This window comes from Ahaetulla prasina, chromosome 6 (genome assembly GCF_028640845.1).
Source record: "Ahaetulla prasina isolate Xishuangbanna chromosome 6, ASM2864084v1, whole genome shotgun sequence".
Taxonomy (NCBI): Eukaryota; Metazoa; Chordata; class Lepidosauria; order Squamata; family Colubridae; genus Ahaetulla; species Ahaetulla prasina.
The window spans coordinates 22116009-22135927 of NC_080544.1; the positions used below are offsets into that span (position 1 = coordinate 22116009).

The following is a 19919-nucleotide window of genomic DNA, read 5'->3' on the forward strand; positions in this document are numbered from 1 at the left end:
CTATACGATATATAAGCATATATATAAGCATAAGTATAAAAAAAACTATACGAATTGGATACAATCAAAGGGAACATTGGGACAGGAACAGTAGGTACGTTGGTGCTCTTATGTACGCCCCTTACAGACCTCTTAGGAATGGGGTGAGGTCAATGGTAGATAGTTTTTGGTTGAAGCTTTGTGGATTTTGGGAAGAGACCAAAGAGTCAGGTAGTGCATTCCAGTCATTAACAACTCTGTTACTGAAGTCATATTTTCTGCAGTCAAGATTGGAGCGGTTCACATTAAGCTTAAATCTATTGTGTGCTCCTGTAATGTTGCGATTGAAGCTGAAGTAGTCTTCAACAGGAAGGACATTGTAACAGATTATTCTATGAGTTAAACTCAGGTCATATCGAAGGCGGCAGAGTTGTGGCATGACACACCCTACTAAATGGTGATAATGGAAGTACAAAGCAACAGTTTTGGGAAATTGTACCAATAGGTCACATGTACGTATGGGTGGGAACAAGAAGAGAGAGTGCTGAAAAATCAAGTATTTAGAAATACCATTCTTGAGGAGGAATGGGAATTGTAACTGGTGGATAGAAGAAGGCCTGATTGTTATTAAGCATAAGGCAATTCATGTATACACATGGAAAAAAGAATAAACCAAGAAGCATGACTAATTGGATTATGTTGAAAGACCGAGAGAATTAGCGAAGGATGCAAGGCTGATGAGAGATTCTGAATGCAATCCACACTACATGTTGGTGATGTCAAGGATGGAATTTAGGGTATAATAAGAAAGAAGTTAGAATGAAAGAAGAGAGGCTGGAACTTGGGTGCTCTATGTTAGAAAACAGACTGTTTTGGAAATGGAAATAGAAAATGGACACAAGGAAAGATAACATGGAGTCTGGTTGGGACAGAGTGAAAATAAGTACATTATAGAATGTCATAGAAATATGTGAAGCTGCCCTAATAATAATTACGAAAAAAAAAATTAGGCTGTGGATGAGGGGAAAAAAGTGCCAATAGGAATATTCTGCAAAAATGAGGATAAGAGAAAGGTATTGCAAATTGTCAATGTAGAGAAAAGGTTAGCTGCAGAAGGATGCCAATGTTTTGGAATCGTTTCCAAGATATATCAGACTAGCTCCCTTCCTGAAAATTTTTATCTGGAAGGTAAAAACCAAATTATTTCAGAGAGCATTCCGATGATCTACTTTTCCATGTTTTGTTATTTCTGCCTCTGTGCAGTTGTAGTGGTTGAATTATTGGGCTACGATTTTATGATGCTGATTTAATTTTTTAAGCTGAACTGTATTATGTATGTTTCAATTAATTGCTCCTAACTTGGAAGCTGTTGAAAATCAATTGTGATATCATATGAGAGCTAGATGAATAATATAATATGATACAATGTGATATGAGAGCTAGATGAATAATTAAAATTAAGAAAAATGATAAAAATGCAGATGAACATGATGTAACTGGAGAACTATTAAAATGTGGATATGGTTTATGGGAGGAGTGACTGTATAAACTTGTCTGAGGTGTGCATGGAGTTTGATATGGCTGACAGACAGCTAGCTGTTCCCTTATATAGCGGGAAAGAGAATAGTATAGAAAAACTAAAAGATGATGATAATGAAGATTTCAGTCATCCGGGTAAAGTTGTCTGGAAGGTTGATTCATGACAACTGGACTTCCTTTTTTTTTTGTTAGTATGAGATGTTTAACTAAATTGCTCTAACTGATGAAGCTACTTGGACGAGTAGTGTAAGCGTAACATCTCACACTAACAAGAAAAACAAGTCCAGTTGCCATGAATCAACATTGCTGTGACCAAGGCCCAAGTAGTGATTACTAAACACAATTCAGTCCTCAAAAAAACTTATTTTATTAAAACAGCTGAGAATTAATTCATTCTCAGCTTTGTCCAAAACAAAATTTTTCATAACCAGTTTGTCAGCCTTATCACCAACCTTTGATGTCTTTGGCAACCTGCCAAAGGCTTTTCTTGGCAAAACCCCCCACAAAGTTCAAGAGACGCTGACAAGAAGCACGGAAATCAATGTTGCTTTTCTACAAAGAACCCAACAGCTTGTTGTTGCTCTTTTAAGCCTTATGGGAGTGGCCAATCATCTTCTGGCCTTACTCCTGAGTTGTCCTTTTTTCTTCAGCTGCTCTTGCCTTCTGGCAGCTCTTCGCATGCATGCACTAAGAACAGGCTCCTCCTGTTCCTCTGCCTCTCTGCTGTCCGCTCTTGGAGGATCCGGAGTCCGCGCATCGCTCCCAGATAGCCCTGGCCCCATCTCTGCCTCAGATGCAGAGCCCTCATCCGGGCCTTCCCCTGACTCCAGGACTGGCCCATTGTCCTCCCCAGCCACCTCACTATCTGACTCCATTGCCAGGTCTGCGGGCTGCTGGTGGACTACAACAAACATTCATGCAAGAAGATGAGCTTGTGTGGTGTATCTGGAAAGCTGTTTAGCAGAATTCTAACTAAAAGAATTCAAGAGCTGACAGTGAACAGTAGTTAGGATGTACAGAATGACTTTATGCCACGTAATGGTACGCAGAATAGAGTTTTGTTCTTCTGTAGAGCATTGAGAATTATTTTGAGTATGAGAAAGATTTTCTTGATTTAAAGAAATCATATGATAAGATGAACGGGGTCAATTATGAAATGTTTTACATGAATATGAAATTGAAGGTTGATTGCTTAGTGCAAATAAGAGTAATATCTGGTGGAAGTAAAGCACTTATAAGTGAAATGTTTAGTGAATGATTCAACACTCAGCAGGGAAGGATATGTGATATTCCCGTGAATATATTTTGGAATAAATGTAAAAAGAATGTTTCTGGTGATGTTAGAGGTGGGGATATAAAAGAGTGTGCACGTTCATATGAAGACATACTGCAGTTGATTTCCAACAAATGTTAAACAGATTGGGAAAGAAATACACTAAAGATCAAGGTAGTTGCGTTTGACTGCCAAAGTAGTGAAATAGCTGCCCTCTAACTGATACTTGGTACAAAAGAAGGAAAATGAATGGAGGCGTTGGAAGATGTGCATTTATTGCCAGAAAGATATATGGTCTCTCCTGCGGAGTGTCAAAAGAAGCAAACACAATCATGCATAACACTACACTGCTGCCCACTTTAATATACAGAAGTAAGACTTGGCCATGTCAAGAGAAATGGAAAGTTTAATGAAGAAGGAAGAGGGTATTTAAGTAATATGGTTGATAAACGGAAAGTCAAGAATGAATGGGAGCTGAAGGAATGTGTATTTTGTACAAACGTGAGTGACCAGCACAATAGAAGTACTTTGTTATAGTTTAATCAAAAGAGAGAATGAAGATCAATGCAAAACAAACACACAAATGAAAAAGCAACTCCACTGAGTGAAAGGAAAGACAAGACAATGACCTTGGACAGCAATGGTGGGTTGCTACTGGGTTCAGGTGAACCGGTAGCAGCAGCGGCAGGAGGCTCCACCCACCTGCCCAGACGTCATCAAATATGCTCTGCGCATGCGCATAAGCTTCTGCACATGTGCAGAAATGACACGCAAGCGAACCAGTAGCAAAGGTAAGTGAAACCCACCACTGATGGACAGGTTCCAAGCTTACTTCTAGAGGACAGAAATTTAGAGGACCATCAGAGTATGGTGGAAGCAGGGTGTTTGCAAGGATGGAGACTTTATGAAGAGATATATGGAATAGTGTCTATGAAAACTAAATTTAATTACATTTTCTCTCATCTTTCTTTCTGCTACTAGTTTTTACTCTTTTATGCTTTGCATAACGCTGCTTATTCCAGCATGGAACAGGATCATAAATATAGATGCATTTATGTATGTATGGTGCCATCTGATGGATTCATTTATTACCTCAGGTTCTATCATAAAGAACAGAATTCAGTAGATTTTTTGACAGCATGGTCAGGGGTTTTAACATGGTCTCATTCTGAAGGACATTTCCTCTTTAGGTTTCTAAACATCTTTCAGTCTCGTGTATTGTTTCTGGTTGTCTATTCAGCTAAGTGCCTAGCTTAAGACACATCTATTTATCTGTGCAGGACTGGGTTAGAATTTTAACTTTAAATTTCGTTTTTAATGGGGTTTTTATTATTTTAATTATAATTTTAATTTTGGCCTAATTCAATAAGTTTTTTAATAGTGTTTATATCTTGTATTTATTTTTGTGTTTTATCAGGCTGTAAACCGCCCTGAGTCCTTCGGGAGATAGGGCGGTATAAAAATTTGATTAAATAAAATAAAATAAATAATAATAAATAGTTAAGTTATTTGATTGATTAAGATGAGAAAGGCGAAGAAAATTGCTTTTGCTCTCATCTGGAAATAACTATGGTAGCTTAGCTCTGGACTGCTGCATCATATTAAAAGCATGAGAAACTCTACACAAAGGTTTACCTCTTTAATGTGCAGAATGGTGCCATTGGGAGGGCGGACAAACACCGGCCGATTGTCATTGATGTCAATAACATCCAGTTGTAGCATTGTAGTCCCCCAGAGTGGTGGCCTTCCTTTGTCAGTAGCTACCACCGTTAGGTTGAACCTCTCATAGGACTGTAGGCGTCTGCGAGTTGTGACAAGCCCTGAATCTTTATGAATTTTGAAGGCCTCTGAGCAGGGAAGAGATATAGCTCACTTTAGATACGACACGAACCACAAAAGCTGATTTATAGTACAGCAGTGCAAATTTTTCAATGAGGCAGTTTGAAGTGAGCTTCTGGATCTGTGTTGTGGCTCCAGCCCCCGAACCTGGCCCCATGCCCGAAAGTGACTCTGAGAGTGAGGGGGAAGGGCCGGTAAGGCTTACCTCAGAAGAACCGATTCCTTTGGCCCGGCTCCAGGAGCCAGAACCAGGCCAGTCGGAGGACGTAATGAGGCCGACATCCCCTGATTCCTCCCTTCCTCAGGCTACGCCTACAGACGCAGCTGATAACCATACTAATCAAGCCTGGACCAACCCGCGCTTCAGAAGATTAGAGAGGTGGCGTCATCAAAGGGATGGGGGGGGGGGCAGGAGCACCACCCCACAGGATATATAAGGAGCTCTGGGACTGCTGTCACTTCTACGGGAAGCAAATTAGCTGAACCGTGTCGAAGTGAGCATCTGTTTGAACTTTTTGGCAGGCAGCTGCGTTTTCTCGGCCAGAACTGATAGGAGCCGTGTAACCACTGGCTGTAGGCCAGCTCCTTTCTCCAAAGTGAGGACGGAGACAGAACAATCTGCTCCTCAGCTTTGTGAAGCAACTGGGACTCTCTGAAGTCTTGATTGGATGTTTGGAAGGTCCTCTGGGTTTGAGTGCGTACCCACACTTCCAAATATTTATACATGTGTTGAAGATACCTCCAGGTGATGTGACCGATGCATGTTCAGTCATGACCTTTGAAGCAGTTGGCTGTTTGGGGCTGCTTCAGATTCAGTGGCTCAGTTTGCTTGCAAGTGAAGCACCACACTGAATTATTCGCAAGAGCCTTTTTCGCTATTAATGGCACAACATAAACAAGAAACATTGCTGGAAGCCTGGAGCTAAAAGAATGAGTTAATACGCAAACAAAGCATCTATAATGCTATATAACAGTGATGGCGAACCTTTTCGGCATTGAGTGCTAAAAAGGTCGTGTGGAAACATGCGTGCTCACGCTCGTTGGGTCTGGGCTCTGGAAAATCCAAACTTCCGTGTTCTAGTGTGTATGTGTGCCCGATGATAAGCTGGCCAGTGTGCATGCGCAGGCCGGTTTTCAGCACTGCTGCGCATACGAAAGGATCACACTCCAGAAAAGCCGAACTTCCAGTTCTGGCACACATGTGCACCCAACAATCAGCTGGCCGGCGCGTATGTGCATACCAGTTTTTGGCACTGCCGCATACGCAAAGGACAGCTGATCATCACACGTGGATGCACGCCAGAAACCCAGAAAACAAACAGGCAACGCCGCATGTGCTGGGTGACGCTTAGCGTGCCACTTTGCGCATGCGTGCCATAGGTTCGCCATCACGGCTATATAACAAGATACTCATGTTCAGTGTTGCTGAACGAATAACCATTCTAACACTACACTGAATCCCCATAATAAAATTCATTGACCAATATATGTTTTGTAGAAACAGAGGTTTTGTGTTACTCTATCTGCCACCTTCCAATATTCATATGGAAAAACTGGAAACCATTACTACGTTATTAACATTTAAAGAGCAACATTTGACAACTTGACTAAGTTGTTCTCCATGCCAGAGGTCTCCAACCTTGGCAACTTTAAGCCTGGCGGACTTCAACTCCCAGAATCCCCCAGCCAGCAAAGCTGGCTGGGGGATTCTGGGAGTTGAAGTCCGTCAGGCTTAAAGTTGCAAGGTTGGAGACCTCTGCTCCATGCTATATTTCAGGTTTTTTTCCTTCAACAAATCTTTGGATTGGATTGGAAATGAGGAAATGCATTTCTGAATGCATTTCAATTGTCAACCTTCAGACATGGTCCAGAAAAATACCTCCTTGCCAAGTAAGGAGCCTTTAAATTAGTTCCGGTGAAAAGAAGGCAACCCATGTTAAATACTAACTGGAGTACAGATGTAGGTTTTCAAGTGCAGAGGACTATTTGCAAGAAGACATACATAGAGATCAGATCCAGGTTTTCAAACCAAGCATCGCGGTTCACCTTTCAAGATCCCAGACAGTGCAAGAAAATTGCTCCCCTCTACCAAGTCACTTTCAACTGGTTAGTAAGTAGGGAAATATTACATTTCATGCCAATGAGTGGGCATGAAACCGGTAACAGGATTTTATCTGCGCTCTGTCGGAAATGAATTAGTAAATGTAGGAGAGAAGGACAAAGCAAGTGGCATCTGTTGGAAAGATCTACCACCAACATTCAATAACTTATTTGCAAAGTAGGAATTGTGGCAAAGGAAAACAACATACGCATCATAAAACATAAAATTTACATTAGTAATACTAATAAGCATACAATGCAAATATGCCTTATGGTGCACTGATTTGTATCTCTGCAGTTAAAAATTAACTACTCTTGCTAAACCGAATAATATGCAGCTAGTGTTTGAGCCATTGAGATTTCTATGATTTGTCAATCATCTTTTTTGACAGATATTTTGTTTGTTACTAGTGATACACACCGACTCCAGGTCCTTCAATGTTGAATGTTACCACTCCATTGTCTCCCTCATCAAGGTCAACAGCAGTCATTGTGATGACAGAGGTCCCGACTGGCTCATTTTCGTATACGCTGGTGGCATATTGTTTTTTGGCAAACTGGGGCCGGCAGTCATTGATGTCCAAAACTGTAATTAACACCTGAAATCAACACAAAACAATAAAAAAATTACAGGTAAAGAAGAACCTGGGAAAACTGAAGTACAACACTGAAATAAAATTGCTATCCTTTCCGTATACTGTAACAACACTGCATACACTAACCAGTGATTTAAGACTTGATAATTTCCAAATGTATAGACACATATATTCAAACCTGTGAATTCTCCAGCTAGTAAGCTTTGCTAAGAATTCTGGGAATTGAAGTCTGCAAAAATGAAAGTTGCAAAGTTTGCGAAATACCAAGCTGACACAGGATGCTGGTTGTAGCAGATTTGTCTTTGTTTATGGAGTAAGATTGTTGGTTTTTTACAAGTTGTAGAAGAATAACCCTTGGCCTCCAACTTCATTCCATGCGTCCTTAAAAATCGGTTGCGAGTATTGAAAATAATTCCTATGAATATCTGGCAAAATACATTTTGCTCCCTCTCCACTGCCTGCTCGGAGGTTGACTGAGAAGCTTGATCTAGCAGAAAAAGAATGAAGGAATGCTAGAAAGAGACAGAATAGTTTCCTCCCTATTCTGTCCTGGCCTATTTTCTTCAGAGAGCCTACTTGTTGTGGCCCGCCAGTGGATCTGGCAGCAGATTCGGACAGGAGGTTGGGGAGGAACATAGGCCACTCCTGGAGTCTGGGAAGGCTCTGATGAGTACTCTGCGTCGGAGGCAGAGGTGGGCCAGGGCTGTCTGACAGTTGTCACTTGCCTTCGGAGTCGGACATCAGTGGGGCAGAAGAACAGCTGGAGCTTGTTCCCAGTGTGTGCATGCATAGAGCTGCCAGGAGAAGGGAACGGCTAAGGAACAAGGGTCGACTCAGGAGTAAAGCCACAGGTGGATGGTGAATGGCCCCTCCCATAGGGAATAAAGAGGAGCGAAAGGGGAGGGGAGTTTGCAGGACAATTAATTCAATTCATTAGGATGAAGATCTGTTCCTGACTTCTTGCCAAGTAATTGCTGCTACAGAGTGGCGTCTGGAAGATATCGGCCTGGCAGCTCTCCAAGCCTGATAATAGTCTGTAATCGTGAAATCCCTTGAAAGACTGTTGGACTTTGCTGGAGAGGAATTCCCTTTAATCTAAATAAAAGAGATTTTATCGGGACGAGGTTTTGGGAAGCCTAGGTCAGAACACTACTGTTTGCACATAATTTGGTTTTTTTCCTGTAATAGTACAACTCTCAACAGGAAACAAGAGGCTTATTCTGGGACCAGGGAAATTCTATGGCACTGGAATGTCGTACAGGTAGTGTACATTACAACTGTAATGGAGCCTGCCCGTTATGATTGTAAGCTGTAAAGTAGGTAATCACACGTCTAGCAGAGGTGGGTTTCAGCAGGTTCTGACCAGTTCTGGAGAACCGGTAGCGGAAATTTTGAGTAGTTCGGAGAACCAGTAGTAAAAATTCTGACTGACCCCACCCTCATCTATTCTCTGCCTCCCAAGTCCCAGCTGATCGTGAAGAAATGGGGATTTTGCAGTAACCTTCCCCTGGGTTGGGAAGGGAATGGAGATTTTACAATATCCTTCCCCTGGAATGGGGTGGGAATGGAGATTTTACAGTATCCTTTGCCTGCCATGCCCATCAAGCCACGCCTACCAAGCCATGCCATGCCCACCAAGCCAACAGAACCGATAGTAATTTTTTTTGAAACCCACCATTGATGTCCAGACATATTTTATGACCTTTTTTGCAGTGGCCGTTAAGCAGAATCATTGTGATTGTTTAGTGAATTGGTGGTTGCTGAGCAAACCCATTGTTCACTTATAGGGCATTTTTGTTGAAAACTGGAAGCGAACACCAGTTTTCAGCAAAAAATCATCAATTGCTGACCTGTGTCTAAGGGACACTGCAAACAGCCGTGTGAACACAGGGGTGGGGTGACCATTGGAACTTCAGAAACCAGTCGTAAATACCTTCTGGGGGATCCAACATAACTTTAAACAGTCACTAAGTCATAAGTTGAGGACTACCTATAATTGCTGCTTCTCCATGGATATATTTTACATTACAGTTATCAGCACCGTCAAGCAAAATAATGTAAGAGGAACAAATGGTTTTTGGTATGAATATGATATTCTTTACATGTTTCTTGCCTTTGCTGGCAGTTTCTATATATTCTTATGTGATTAATTATATGCCATAGCTTCTGTTTTTTGGTATAAATTTATAGCCTGCCTTAAGGGAACTTCCAAGGTAGGGTCGGATATGCTATTTGCAACTGTATAACTGAAGTCCTGCCTTTTTAAACAAGTGTCATACATACCACAGGTACATAAAAAAGGGATAGAAATTTCATCACATAGTTCATGCAACATATTGATGTTTTTAAGCCTCCTTTGACTGCCCCTGAGCCTGCTTCTCCTTTCTCTTTCCCTTGCTTTATTTAATTTTTGTAATTCCACCCCTTCCTGCTCTGGGTATCCATGTTCTGGCTATTGGTGCTTCTTCCTCTCCATATTGTTCTATGAAATACAGAAATGTACTATTGGAAGGGGGATTTATGATATAAACATAAATAACTAATAAAGGAGAATATTTGTACTCGGGGCTGACATGAGGGGTCCTTGTTGCTTGCTTGTTTTCTTGCAGATGTCTCATTACCCAAAGTCAGTGCTAGTAAGGAGTATTGTTTCCTGTCAGTTTATATTCTAGTGGCTTGCCTATGTGTGTGTGTGTTGGTCTTAGAGATTCTTCGGTTGGGTTCTTTATGTTGGCTCTTTGGCAGTTTCTTGATTGGGGTATTGTTTACTTGATTGTTGGTCTGATGTTAATCTTGGAATTAATCTATACTAATCTGATGGAGAGGTGCTGGGGTATTTTTGTTTTTTTCGGGGGTGGATGGGTGGTAGTCTTTTTTGCATAGCAGACATAAATAGGTCTAAGGCAGCGATGGGTTTTAAAAATTTTTTACTACCGGCTCTGTGGGCGTGGCTTGGTGGGTATGGCATGGCTTGGTGGGCGTGGCTTGGTGGGTGTGGGAGGGGAAGAATACTGTAAAATCTCCATTCCCTCCCCAATCTAGGGGAAGGTTACTGCAAAATCCCCATTTCCTCCCAATCAGCTGGGACTTGGGAGGCAGAGAATAGATGGGGGGGGCGGGGCCAGTCAGAATTTTTACTACCGGTTCTCCGAACTACTCAAAATTTCCACTACTGGTTCTCCAGAACCGGTCAGAACCTGCTGAAACCCACCTCTGGTCTAAAGAAACCTCCATCTGACAAAGACAGAGGCTACCTTGTTAGCATTTTGAAAACAAAGAACAAATTCTCCCTATTACAAGTTGCTTACCTGCACAGAGTTCTCTCGGCGATTACTAGAAACGTCCCCTGGATTGTCTCTAGCTACTGCAGTTAACGTATAATGATCCCTCTTTTCTCGATCTAAGGTCGATAGAATGTAGATATCTCCCTGAAAAACACAAAAATCTTCAGACAGTTATCAGAAAGTGATATTGTACAACTATGTCAAATGGGAAGACTCCAAATTTCACAGCTAGGATAATACTTGTGATATTCTAGAAGCTGATGTCCATTGAAACATATCTGGGACACCAGATTTGGGAATGCTAACATATATTTAAAGCATGTTTTGGCAACACTGTCAGTAATTTATTTCTAATTATCACCATGGCAGGCAAGATGGAAAATGTTCTTACCACATTTTTGTTATAATTATCAAAGCTAAATCTAGACTACCATATTCTCTTTAGCGTAAAACCTTGATTATTATTACTATCACTTAATAAAATAATAGAATTTAGTATTGGTTTCAGTGGAAAAGAGTGGCTAGCCCTTAAAACTGCAGTTTGAAAATGGATTCTGCATAATATTTAAAAATACCGTGATCATTCTACCAGATCTATAAAAATATATTTAAAAATATTTCCACCATTTTCTGTCCAAGAGAAAAATTATATCAGAACTGGATCTTAACAACTGCTAAGCTACAGTTTTCAGTTTGCTGCATGCAAAATTTATTGTTCGTTATATGTACAGAGTATAATTTATTCTTACTATAATATTTAAGGTAAGTCAGTATTCACATTAATGGTAAATGGGAACATCACAGGAAATAATTGATAATAAAAAGTCATCATACAAGTTAAAGTGAAAATTCACTAATCGGTATGTCAAAACCTAGTTATCCCAGCAGCTGGCAAATATTTTAATTTCTCTTACAAGTGCAAGCTTGGGACCGAGAGGGCTGTACAGTTCTAGATTAGTCTTACTCAGTAAGATTAGTCTTACTCTACTCTATTAATCATTGCCACACTCTACATATTGAGTGATATCATCAAGAACAGTCAGGGGTGAAATCTACTTACCTTCCTTACTGGCTCAGAAGCTCACACAGGTCACATGCACGCACAGACCTTCTACGCATGTGCAAAACCTTCGCGCATGGCAGAAGGTAAAAAACACATTACTTCCAGGTTAAAACCAGGAAGTAATGACACCCGGGCGGTGGGTATCACCGGTGGTTTGGTGATCGCTACTGGATCGCTGAACCACCGGCCACGATCACTACCAGATCATGAGATCCGGTCAGAACCGGGGGCATTTCACCCCTGAGAACAGTGTTTTTTTTCAAATTTGGCAACTAATAATAATAATAATATGCAGATTTCAACTTCCAGAATTCCCCTGGCTGGGGAATTCTGGGAGTTGAAGTCCATACATCTTAAAGTCTCCAGGTTTGAAAACTACTAGTCTAGATGTAGATAGTTGGGAGCTCACAAACAAATCAGAGAGATGTTTTGTTATTCTTTAATTGCTTTTTAATTGCCTAATAATAATCCTAGCATAAGTTGGATAAAGGCACAAGTAGAGACCAGAATATTATCTTTCTAGCCCAGGACTCTTATATGGCCATAATACCGTGTTGGGGTTAATTCCAAATTTCCCCTCTCCATCTCCCAGGCTATACTGTATTTGAGCAAAGCGTCCAGAATCGGCATCGGTGGCTCGAACCCTCAAAATGATGGTCCCTAGAGGGACATCCTCAAAGACAGGCTTCTGTAAAAAAGAGGAAGACACTAGTCATATGTTGTTATACTTCAAATTATTATAAAGGTGCATCATAATATTTTGTACATTCAATTACTATGTGAGTTTCTTGAATGATCAGGCTATACCAGTGATGGTGAACCTTTTTGGCACCAAGTGCCCAAACCGGAACATGCATGCTCCAGAGTGCCGGAAACCCAAAGGCCAGCTGGCGGGTGTGCCTGCATGTACCGCCTGGTCTTCGGGTTTCCGCTGGTCTTTGCTCACGTCCGAGCTCCGGAAACCCGAAGTCCAGGTGGCCAGTGCGCATGCGCGTGCTAGAAACCCAAAGACCAGGTGGCCGGCGCACACACACACACCAACCAGCTGGTCTTTCGTTTTCCGATGCTCTGGCACACATGAAGACCAGCTGGCTGGCACACATGCACGCACTGGAAACCTGTGCCCATAGAGAGAGCTCTGTGTGCCACCTCTGGCACGTGTGCCATAGGTTTGCCATCATGGAGTTATACAAGCATAGGGTTGGAAAACACTTTGGAAGTCTTCTAGTCCAGTAGAGTGAGCAAATAAAATTGGGATCACCACCTGAGAAGCCATCTTGTTCATAATTTGCCTTGCTTCTAATATACAATTAGAGGTGCAATTCAAGGTACTAGTTGTCACCTTTAAAACCCTCCATGGTTATCTGAAGGACTGTCTCTTCACAGTTACATCCACCCAATCCACCAGAGCAGGGAGACAGGGAATGTTGCAGCCCCCTCTCCTTAGGGGTAAATCTGGTGGGACCAGAAGAAGGGGCTCCTCCTTGGTAGCTCCCTCCCATTGGAATATCATCCCTGCAGAGATTAGCCAAGGCCCTGAAGACCTGGTTTTGCCAACAAGCCTAAGGAACCCAGAGTGGGTGGAGCCCATCAAATGACTAGTTTGTTGCTTGTGTCAGCAGGGAAGTTATTGTTTTTAGTCATTGAATATTGGTTTTTGTATTGGTTCTGCAATATTGTAATATTGCAATATTGGTTCTGCAACCCAACAAGACAGGCACAGACTTCAGAGGATAATTAGAATTGCAGAAAAAACAATTGCTACCAACCTGCCTTCCACTGAGGACCTATATACTGCACGAGTCAAAAAGAGGGCTGTGAAAATATTTACAGACCCCTCACATCCTGGACATAAACTGTTTCAACTCCTACCCTCAAAATGATGCTATAGAGCGCTGCACACCAGAACAACTAACCGCAAGAACAATTTTTTCCAAACGCCATCGCTCTGCTAAACAAATAATTTCCTCAACACTGTCAAACGATTTACTAAATCTGCACTACTATTAATCTTCACATCGTCCCCATCACCCATCTCCTTCCACTTATGACTGTATGACTGTAACTCTGTTGCTTGTATCCTTATGATTTATATTGATATTGATTGTTTCCTAATTGCTTACTTTTACTCTATGACTATCATTAAGTGTTGTTCCTTAGAACAACATGATGAACGTATCTTTTCTTTTATGTACATTGAGAGTGTATGCACCAAGACAAATTCCTTGTGTGTCCAATCACACTTGGCCAATAAAAAATTCTATTCTATTCTATTCTATTCTATTCTATTCTATTCTATTCTATTCTATTCTATTCTATTCTATTCTATTTTTTGTTAGCTATCTAGAGTTACTGAAAGTGAGTGGATGGCCAATTAAATTAAATTAAATTAAATTAAATTAAATTAAATTATTGTTCATCAACCTTTACCAAAGATTCATTATGGGTTCCTCTTTTCCTAAATACTTGGAATAAGAAGTCCAAAAATTCCACTGTAAGATTCATATAACATTACAAGAATGTTTTTTGTTTGCCTTCTACCTTCTTCTCTTTCTCTCCCTTTTTGTGTCATGTGACTTTGGACCAATGATTTTCCAAACTTGGTAAATTTAAGATGTATGGACTTCAGCTGCCAGAATTCCTCAGCCAGCACGTTTTATTTGTTTAAAATAAATGTCTATATTTTCAGTTAGCGATTTGGATACCATTCTATGAATCTTCCTAGCTGAAAAACAGTGGCTAAGTAAATGAATAATATAACTCGAGATATTGTCTTAACTAATATTACTACAATGACATAATAAATTCAATCCATAATTCACACAACCGACAAGCTGATCTGCTAATTACAGTTTTAAGTACTACAGTACCAACTTTTAAAAATTGCTTTTAAAAAGATGAAACAAACTTGTGAAGATAATTGTAGATGTGTCAAAGCCTAAATTGATATGGGTATTAAAACAATTCTCCTTCAGAGGCAGTATGAGTCTGGCCACCAGATGGAGGGGACAGACGATAAGAAAGTTGTCTCAACTTTATATCCTGCTTCTTCATTTCTCAAGAGCTTTTGTAGAACCTCATCAGAAGAGGTTCCAAACATCTGAAAATGCAAGTCAATTCTTGCACCTTTAAATTCTTACAACAGTTTCACCCCTGCTGCAAAGTATAATAAGTGCAATATGGTAGAACCAACAGAACTGCATTATATATTATTGATATACACCACATTCTGATTATATAGATTATATATACGCTCCCTTCCCCTGTCTAGTGTGATCCTGATCATCCAACTCTACATTTCAACCACAGGGCTGCAAAAAGAAAAGTATTTGAAACAGGAAAAATAACTGAGAAGAACAGAATGACTCGTTCCCCAGTCTGTCCCTCCCTTCTATTTTCTCATAAATATTTCTTGCTTTAATTTACCTGGTAAGATGGCTGGCTAAACATGGGATTGTTGTCATTGATATCCACAATTTCTAGATAAACTGGTATTTCAGCAGATCTCTGTGGAGTCCCATTGTCGGAGGCCCGAACAGTAAAATTCAGCCAATGGACCTCTTCATAGTCAACTGTTCGGTTTGAAATTACCTTTCCTACGAGCGATCAGGGAAATGTGAAGATTGTTACTGTCCATAATCCTTTTATGAAATATGTCCTGTTCCCTCATTCTATTTCTACAATATGCTTAAAAGGATACAAGGCAGTGTGGGATTCAGCAAGTTCACACCTATTTGGGAAAACTTTCGAACTTAACTAAATTGTTAACTTTCTAAGCAGTTAGGAGAACCAGTTGTTGGAAGAAATCTTATTTTGGTTTTTTTCCACTTTAAGGGCTAATCCTGTAAGGAAGGCAGGAAGGAAAAATTCTGGTGTTGTTTCTAGCCTAATCTTTATTGCCCTGCTTACAGAAACTGCCTCTCTGGTTAACCTTAATTACATTGTAACAGCTAAGGTGAAGCGCCCACCTGAGTGATGTTGAGTTGACCACGCCTACTCAGTCACATGACCACCGAGCCATGCCCACCCAGCTGGTCATTAGGGCAGAGAACCGTTTGTTAAATTATTTGAATCTCACCACTGATACAAGGACTTACAGCTTTTGCTGCTAGAATATCAAATCATGATATTGTATGCTGTTAAGGCCCTTGGGATTAATTTTAAAATAAATATTCTGAACTATTTGGGATAAGTGAACCAAAAGATTATTCTCATATTTAATGTCAGAAATGGAATCTGTGCCTGGAAACAGATGAAGATCCTGAACTTCATTTTATTGTAGGTTTCATTTTACTGTAGGTTAATGTCTTTTACACATATTCCTACATCATAAAGCCCACACAAAGACTATATATTCACAAAATAAGCAAAACAAACACAGGAACCAAACATTTATTATTGTCCAGGGTACCACAAGTTGAATTTTTGATTGTAACTAAAAAAGAAAGCAATGAATGATGTACCACCCTGATACAGTTTGGGGAGATATTTGTTTACTCATCTGTAAATAACATCAAAAAATTGTTAGCCTAAGTCAGGGGTGTCAAATTGGTGGCCCGCAGGTTGGATTCATCAGACGCATGCCACACCCACCCCAGCTCCACTATGGGGGAAAACGTTGCGATACGTCACATGACGGCAATATGACAACGCAAGTTTGACAACCATGGCCTAAGTATACAGCTGTCAAAGTCTGACTCCACAAGAATGCGTTTTATGAAAGTGGAAACAAGTGAGAAAAAAAGGCAGAATTGAAATAAGATGCAGCTTAGCTGTTCAAGATCCTCCATCACTCAGTTTTACTTTCATAATAAAGAAGGTTTGCTTGATTTCTGGTGATTTCATATATCCTACTGTTTTCTTGGCAACAATAGGGAAGTGGTTTGTCACTTACTTTTTTTCATGATTCTTTCAAAAAGTTCCCTTTCTAGACTATAGCCCTGTGATTCCTACATGCCTCCCCTCCAATCCAGACCTGACCCCAATTAATTTCCCAACCCATTTTAGCATCTGTCAATAAAGCATCTTTATTAAAAAAAAGCATTAAGAGTTGTTAACCTAATCTTGCGTAGCTTCTTCTCCGGTAATATTGAACTGTAAACTAGGGCATACAAAACTTTTGCCAGACCAATTCTTGAATACAGCTCATCTCTCTGGAACCTGCACTGCATATCGGACATTAATACAATTGAACGAGTCCAGAGATATTTTACAAGAAGTGTCCTCCATCCTCCGCTCTCAACAGAATGCCTTCTGCTACCAGACTTGAAATTTTTGGCTTAGACAACTTAGAACTTTGCCATCTTGGGTCTGACCTAAGCATAGTACATAAAGTCATCTGCTACAATATCCTACCAGCCAATGAATACTTCAGCTTCAACCAAAACAATACAAGAGCACACAATAGATACAAACTCATGGTAAACCGATCCAAACTAGACTGCAGAAAATACAACTTCAGTAACAGAGTTGTCAACACCTGGAATGCTCTACCTGACTCTGTGGTTTCTTCCCCAAATCCCCAAAACTTTAACCTTAGACTGTCTACTGTAGACCTCACCCCATTCCTAAGAGGTCTGTAAGGGGCGTGCATAAGCGCACCAGTGTGCCTACCATCCCTGTCCTAATGTTTTCTTTTATTCATATCCTTTACATGTATATATAATTATGTTTACACTTGTATCTGTCATAAAATACATGCTTGACAAATAAAATAAATAAAAATAAATCTTAATACTTTGCAAAAACAAGGACATATTCTGGCTGTCTCTGTCTCCACTATCAAAAATAAATATGAAGTAAATCAATACATTTGTTTTTAAAGTAACTTCCCGTAAAAAGAGTCATCTTCCTTCTCTTAAAAACATCTCGGTAAGAACAACAATTCTTGGGTCTTACCTGCTGAGCTGTCTTCAAGCTGGACATATCCCTCATGGGAGAGGTTGAACAACTGATATACGATCTGCCCATTGACACCTTTGTCTGGATCTACAGCCGACAAGGATATTAAGGTAGTCCCTGGGGTGGCTCCTTCTAGTATCCGTTCTGTGAAAAACGTTGCCCCATAAGGGCGGAACCAAGGAGCGTTATCATTGACATCCAAAACATTTACGGTCAGCTTGGCTGCAAGAGAGAGGGAAATAAAAAGACAAGTAATATTGGAAATACGAATATTACCATATTTTTCGAAGCATACGACGCACCTTTCCCCCCCAAAAAAGAGGGTGAAAATCTGGGTGCGTCTTATACTCTGAAGGTAGCTCCACCCAGCCCCACTCAAACGGAGGTTTCAGAGGCTGAAAAAAGCATCAGAAACGGAGCTTCAGAAAAAAAGCCCCAAACAGAGCTTCAGAAAAGAAGCTCCCAAACAGAGCTTCAGGGGCTTTTTTTCTGAAGCTGTTTCAGAGGCTTTCAGAGGCAGGAAAAAAAAGCAAAAAAAAAAAAAAAGCAAGGCACAGAGTTCACAACGAAGGAACCTGTTGCTAAAATTCACCTTTGGGAACAGCTGATTGGGGGTATTCCTGGAGGCTGATCCACCTGCCAATCAGCTTTTTTTCTTATTTTCCTCCCCAAAAACTAAGGCGTGACTTACACTCCAAAAAATACGGTCACCATTTTGCTGTCTCTCTTTCTTCAAAAAATAAAAAAATAAAAAAAATTAACACCACTATTCATCTAATCTGGAGTAGAAACTCTCTCACCATTTGGCACGCTCACTGAGCGTTCCAGCACTTCACTGGCGTTATCATAGACAGAGATTGTGACATCGTAAGTGGCCACCAATTCCCGGTTTAGAGTAGCCTTCACTTTCACCGCTCCTAAAAGGTACAAAACGAAGAGAAAAAGACTTCCCAATTCAGTAGCACGTAAAATTATGGTGAATTGCTGAAAAGTTCCTCGGTTCTGCCTGATCTCTTTTTCCTCCTCAAGGATGTTTCCCTAAGTGAATTATTGGCTTACAAAATACACTTTACACTTTATTCTACACCTATCCATTCTTACTGTGCCCTACTTGCATTTTTTTAAAACATGTTTTTGTATTCTACCACTTTTTATAAGCAGTACTTATAAACAAAAACGTACCTCTGAAAGGGCCTCTGTGGTAAAGATGACTAGACTCTAAGCTAAACTGATTCAAGTGCTTGAATGAAATGTGCTTTTCTCTCTGTGCAGAAATAATACTGTGTTTCCTCGAAAATAAGGCCCTGTCTTATATTTTTTGAACCCCAAAATAAGCGCATGGCCTTATTTTTGGGAAGGTCTTATTATTTTGGGGCGCATGGAGCAAGACGGGGCTCCTCTTGCAGTCTTATCTGATTTCCAGCTCTGTCTCCCTAATCCGAGGAAATGGCGGGGACCGGCTGCGCATGCGTTTAAATATTTTTTGGGAGGGCTTATTTTTGGGGAAGGGCTTATTTTGGGGGGAGGTTTTATTTTCAGAGAAACACAATATTAAAGTAGGCTTCCTCAGAACAGGGGTTGCAAATGAACTCCCACCGTCAGCTAAGATGGGGCTGTAGTCTGTAAGTTCGCTTTGGTACATCTATTATGGCCCCATGATTAATACTCTGTTTTATATGAACTTTATTTTTCTTGTTTTATTTGTTTTATTTTATTTTATTTTGTTTCTTTTCATTTTTATTGTTTTATTTGTTTCCTAGTATGATTTGATTGCTTATTAGTAACCTATGACTATCACTAAGTGTTGTATCTTATGATTCTTAATGAATGTATTTTATTTTTCTTTACGTACACTGAGAGCCTATGCATCAAAGACAAATTCCTGTTGTGTCCAATCACACTTGGCCAATAAAGTATTCTATTCTATTCTATTCTATTCTATTCTATTCTATTCTATTCTATTCTATTCTATGAAGTTGCTTATATATTGCTAGAACTTACATGCTGCTTCATTTAGGGAGAGTTTGAGCAGCATGTATATGTTGTTTTCTTAAATCGTTCCAAACTTTAAAAGAACAATAGCATTATATTTACCCTCCATGAACAGTTTCATGAAATTTCTGCTCAGCCATGAAATTTAGCAAGTGACCTCAAGAAATTACTATTTCTCAGTCTAAGCCACTTAGCAAAGTTGTGGATAATAATATTCCTATACGGAGCCCTCATTGCTTACGGAAATCATCATATATATTTTTTTCATGGACTGTGAGCAAATAATCAGGAGCAAATTTTGAGAATCACCAAATCACGTCACTGGATCTAGAAAGCTTTGCTATACTCCTCTG

At 40.2% G+C, this 19919-nt stretch overlaps 1 protein-coding gene across 1 annotated transcript in view; it reads right to left on the reverse strand.

Annotated features, from left to right (window-relative positions):
* Window positions 1-19919, reverse strand: part of CDH23 (cadherin related 23) — a 719962-nt gene that overhangs the window by 22886 nt on the left and 677157 nt on the right. The window contains exons 48-54 of the mRNA XM_058188066.1: window positions 18375-18491; window positions 17572-17796; window positions 15100-15269; window positions 12224-12361; window positions 10635-10754; window positions 7152-7329; window positions 4427-4638 (exon numbers count right to left, since the gene is read on the reverse strand). Of these exons, the coding sequence (XP_058044049.1) occupies window positions 4427-4638; window positions 7152-7329; window positions 10635-10754; window positions 12224-12361; window positions 15100-15269; window positions 17572-17796; window positions 18375-18491 (1160 nt within the window). The remainder of the gene's footprint in view (window positions 1-4426; window positions 4639-7151; window positions 7330-10634; window positions 10755-12223; window positions 12362-15099; window positions 15270-17571; window positions 17797-18374; window positions 18492-19919) is intronic.